Here is a 5465-nt window from a genome sequence, read left to right as displayed (position 1 = left end):
GTTGACCCATTCCCTTTTGCCTTCCTATTCTTCCCCTCCATTGTAACCATTTTCCCTTGCCTCTTCTGTATGAGATAGTTGCCCCACTCTGTCTCTCCCCATCTCCTCTCATTATATCCCTCTCACCTCTTAATTTCACCTTTTAAGTATCATCCCTTCCTGTTAAATTGGTCCTGTGCCCTCTATCTATGTATACCTGTAAACATATATACACACATTCACATATGTATTCATATGCCTGCATACCCTCATATAAAGACATATATATATATATATATATATATATATATATATATATATATTTCTAATCCCTTCAACTACTGAGAAAAGTTTCATAAGTTACAATTATTGTTTTTCCATGTAGGAATGTTAATAGTTCAACTTTGGCCAAGTGGCTGAGCAAGCAAGAGCACCGGCCTCAGTGCCGGGACGACCCGGATCAAATCCGGGCCCAGACACCCAGCACCACACCCAGAAACAACAACCGGCCGTGCAACCCCGAGCAAGCCACTCAACCCCAATTGCTTAAAAAAAAATAGTTCAACTTTGATAAGTTCCTTATGATTTCTTTTCCCTGTTTACCTTCTCATGCTTCTCTTGCTTCTTGTATCTGAATGTCAAATTTTCTATTCAGCTCTGGTTTTTTCAGCAAGAATGCTTGAAAGTCCTTTATTCCACTGAATGACCATATTTTCCCCTGAAACAGGATACTCAGTTTTGCTGGGTAGGTGACTCTTGGTTTTAATCCCAGCTCCCTTGACCTCCGGAATATCACATTCCAGGCCCTTCGATCCCTCAGTGTAGAAGCTGCCAGATCCTGGGTTATCCTGATTGTGTTTCCACAATATTCAAATTGTTTCTTCCTGGCTGCTTGTAATATTCTCTCCTTAATCTGGGAATTCTGGAACCTGGCTATAATATTCCTAGGAGTTTTCTTTTTGGGATCTTTTTCAGGAGGTGATTGGTGGATTCTTTCAACCTCTATTTTGCCCTCTCGTTCTAAAACATCAGGGCAGTTTTCTTTGAGAACTTCCTGGAGGATGCTTTCCAGGCTCTTACTTTGGTCATGGCTCTCAGGCAGTCCAATAATTTTTAAATTCTCTCTCCTGGATCTATTTTCCAGGTCAGTGGTTTTTCCCATGAGATATTTCACATTGCCTTCTATTCTTTCATTTGTTTGGATCTGTTTAACAGCATCTTGATTTCTCATAAAGTCATTAGCTTCCATTTGCTCCAATCTAATTCTGAAGCAATGATTCTCCTCAGTGAGCTTTTGAGATTCTTTTTCCATCTGGCAAATTCGACTTTTTAAGGCATTCTTCTCCTCATTGCCTTTCTGAGCCTCCTTTGCCATTTGAGTCAGTCTGTTTTTTAAGGTATTATTTTCTTCAGTCAGGCTGTTGACTCTCATTTCATAATTTTCTTGCATTGTTCTCATTTCTCTTCCCAATTTTTCCTCCACTTCTCTTATCTGCTTCTTAAGGTCCTCTATGGCCTGTAACCAGCTTGTATTTTCCTTTGAAGCTTTTGGTGCAGGAGTTCTGACTTCACTGATTTCCTCCTGTTCCATGCCTTGCTCCTTCTTATCCCCAAAATAGGCGTGTAATGTTGGAATCTTCTGTCTGCTTTGTTTCCTTTGCCTGCTCATTTTGCCACTCAATGATTTGACTTTTGGGCTTTTTGCCACAGTAGGACTCTGCCACCAGACAGGGGAGTTTTCATCCCAAACACTGGGGTTTTCTCAGCTGCCGGAGGTATTAGATGGGTGCCCTCTCTGAGGTCTCCACATGCTCTGGCAATCTGGACACACACCCCAGGACCTCTACCCTAGACTGCAATCCAGATCCAAGCAGGTTAAAGCAAGAGCGATGACCCCTCAGACTGGTGCTTGGTCCCCCTACACTCTGCAGGCCAGGAGCTGAAGCCGCCACGTGGTGCTGGCAGGCTGTGCCAGCGTCTCAGCGGTTTCTCGCCCCGGGGGTAAAAGCCACGCACTCCCACTTACTGGGTCCCAAAGTCCAGAATGCACCGGCCTCTCACCTTGTCCTTCGCATCTATGTGTTGATAAATCTGGAAATGGCCACAGCTGCTGCTGATCTGGAGTCCCTCTGGCTGGTGCCTGGTCAGGCCCGCCCTGGGGCTAAAGCCTCGGGGTGGGGCTGGGCTAGGCTCCCAGAGCGCTGCGCTGGCCGATTCCTGCCGGCCAGCCGGGCTGTTCTCAGCGGGAGGTTAGCTTCTCTGTGTCATTTTGTGGGTTCTGCAGCTCCAAAGTTTGTTTAGAGTCCCCTTTTTACATGGATTGGGGAGGGTGAAAGCCGGAGCTGCGGGAGGGTCGTGCTTCTACTCCGCCATCTGTCCCAGGCCTCGCCGGGCCTAGCCGGCTGTGGCGGCTGTGGCCGAGTGTCCCTCTTGACCCTGAGCCAGCTGCTCCTCAGACACTTCCTAACTCTGTGATCCTGGGCAAGTCACTTAACTGATTGTCTCCAAAAATAAAATGGATATATTTTGTTTTTATATCCAATTAGTTTCTGAATATATTGTTCTGCCCTCACATACCCAGTGAGCCATCATTTATAACAAAGAATTAAAAAGAGAAAGAGAAACTCTGTTCTTTTCTCACATAAACTTTATGAAACATTCTTATTATGCTTCAGCCAAGACACTCACATCTGGAAGGCTGTTCACATTCTGCTCTCACCTTTGATTCAGCTAGTCACTCAACTTCCTCACACCCTTTAAAGGCTCAGGTCAAATTTCACTTCCCAAGGAATGACCATTCCAGCCCATGGGGACTTTGCACCAGTTGGTGGACTGACTGACATCAATTTGGCTCCACTGGATTCTACGTCCATGAACAAAGTTGGGAGAGATGCCTACCTTGATCCTTCTATGGAAGGGGATAGAGGAAGTAAGTGGGGCTTACCTTTAATATCGAGCAGAGAAAAATGAGGGTTACTAACAGCCTCAGGCACCAGACGGAAGTAAAATCGGTGACCTCCCTGTGGTTCATCTCGGTCCACCACACTGATGGTTTGGATGAGCTAAAGGCAAAGAGGGGACAAAGGGCAAGCCTCAGAGCCACTCACTACTCACTGACATCAAGGGAGAGGTAAAGCTGCTGAGGGTTGGTCCCTGGACAGAAGACCTTGGTGGTAGCATTAAAAATGGGAAATGGAGGGACTGAGGGACACAAATGTTGCCATCCTGAACCCTATCTCACCTAACCTTCCTGTCCCAGGGTAGGTGTAATCCATGGAAAGACCATGGGATTCATATACAATCCTTTTTTTTTTTTTTGCTTTTTGGAGGGGGGTAGGCAGGGTAATTGGGATTAAGTGACTTGCCCAAGGTCACATGGCTAGTAAGTATTATAAGTGTCTGAGGCCACATTTGAACTTAGGTCCTCTTGACTCCAGGGCCTCTATTCACTGCACCACCTAGCCTCCCCCATATACAATTCTTAAAAAACGAACTGCATATAATTAATAATGTTCTTTGTATATTGTAACATTTGTATTGATTTGTTGATTTTTAAGTTCATAATAAAAAAGAAAGCTATATTTTTAAAAGAAGGGGGGATCATGAGACTTGTAGCCATGAGGGCCTGGCTTTGTGTTCTGCCTCCACCATTAACTACCTCATTGACTCTGGACACCTCACTTAAATTTTTTCCCCATATCAATTTTCTATAAAATGACGATGATACCTACCTTAAGCACCACACAGAAATGTGTCATGAGTCTCAGAATGAGATAGACTGTGTGACTAAGTTGTAAAACAGTAGAGAAATGTCAATTATTTCCATGGTGGTCATTACCTGGCCAGGTTTCGCATCCTCACATACAGCAGCCTCATAGGGGGTAGCCAGCTCTGGGGGGTTGTCGTTCACATCCAGGATCCGGATCCGAAGGGATGCTCTGGATACCTGTGAGTGATTGTCTGTAACCCAGAGGGGGAGGGGAATGAGACAGACAGCTAGGGTGCTTGGAGGGTAGTGCTGCTCTCAATTACAGAATGATTCCATCCTTTTTCTCTGGACACAAGCCATGCCCCAGTGGCTAGGTTGACCCACAGGACTGGGGTGGGACTTAAGCCTGGGAGAGGGAGGGTAGAGAGGATGGGTACAGGGGAATGGGAGTAGGTCCCCTTGAGCACATTTCAGCAGGTTGGTATGGTGGCTTGACAAGAAATAAGGAAATCAGGGTCCTAGGATCACTCATTACATCTCTAGTTGTATGATGTTGGACAAGATAACTCATATTTCTGGGACTCACATTTTGAAGGAGCTAGTTGCATGAATTGATGTGGAGTGAGCAGAACCCAAAAAAGCTAATTTAGACAATAACAAAAAGTAGAAAAACACTAAAAAAACGTCAAAACTGATCATTGAAATGATCAATTTTGTTTTCAGAGGACTGACCACAAAACATAGCTCTCTCCTTCCAATAGAAGGGCAATGGACTAGAAGAGAGGAATCATACAAACATTTTTATATGTAGCCAATAAGCAGATGAAAAGGAGGGTCCAGAAAATTTAAAAAACCTATGATGAAAAATGCTATCCATCTCCAGAGAAAAAGAACGAATAAACTCTGAGTGCAGATTGAAGCATACTTTTTTTGCTTTCTTTATTTTTCTTGTTTTTTGGGGGGGGTTGTTGGGTTTTTTTGTTGCAGCATTGCTAATATGGAAATATGTTTTGCATGATTCTGCACATATAATAATAGTGCTTGCCTTCTCAAGGGAAGGGGGAGGAGCAGGAGAGAGTGAGAGAATTTGGAACTCAGAATTTTAAAAAATGAATGTTAAAATTTTTTACAAATGTAGCTGGGAAATATTTTTAAAATAAGGGTCCAGAACCCAGACTAGATTTCTAGCCTGTCTTCCCTGGGCAGACAGCCCTGGCCAGACCATTACCTCAATCAGTTCAACCTGTGTCCTAGCCTTAGGGAATCAAATCTGACAATGTACAAGTGGGTTGATGTCTTGGTCTCTCCTCCTCCAACATATGGGAATTTTAGCAAGAGCCTTAGGGGAAAGAGCACTGGATTGGGAAGCAGAAGATCTAGGTCTGAGTTTTAGGATCATAAACAGACCTGAAAATAACCCCAGTCTAATCTCTGTTTTACAGTGGAGGAAACCTAATATCCAGGGAGGCTAAGTGACTTGCCCAAGGTCACACTTGGCATGTGTCAAAGGCAGGATTTGAACCCAAGTCCTCTGACTCCAAATTCAATGTTCTTTCCTTTCACTGTATCATGCTCCCTCCCTGCTTAATCACTTACTAGCAGTGTGACCTTAGGCAAATCAATTCCTCTCCTTTGGCTTGTTTCTTCACCTGTAAAAAAAGGTAGTTAAATTAAACAGTCTCTAAATTCCTTCCAGCTCTAATATTTTGGAATGCTGGAGGTGAAGTAGGGTGTGTGTGTGTGTGTGTGTGTGTGTGTGTGTGTGTGTGTGTGTGTG

At 44.1% G+C, this 5465-nt stretch overlaps 1 protein-coding gene across 1 annotated transcript in view; it reads right to left on the bottom strand.

Annotated features, from left to right (window-relative positions):
* CDH22 (cadherin 22) overlaps positions 1-5465 on the bottom strand; it is a 154882-nt gene that overhangs the window by 7494 nt on the left and 141923 nt on the right. Inside the window, exons 9-10 of the mRNA XM_069062725.1 lie at positions 3818-3939; positions 2924-3041 (exon numbers count right to left, since the gene is read on the bottom strand). Coding sequence (XP_068918826.1) covers positions 2924-3041; positions 3818-3939 — 240 coding nt within the window. The remainder of the gene's footprint in view (positions 1-2923; positions 3042-3817; positions 3940-5465) is intronic.

This window comes from Petaurus breviceps, unplaced genomic scaffold (assembly GCF_028583685.1).
Source record: "Petaurus breviceps papuanus isolate PSGF00001 unplaced genomic scaffold, PetGlider_PUasm1.0 90503, whole genome shotgun sequence".
NCBI lineage: Eukaryota > Metazoa > Chordata > Mammalia > Diprotodontia > Petauridae > Petaurus > Petaurus breviceps.
Note: the sequence above shows the minus strand (reverse complement) of the source record. Positions and strands in the feature narration are given on the sequence as shown.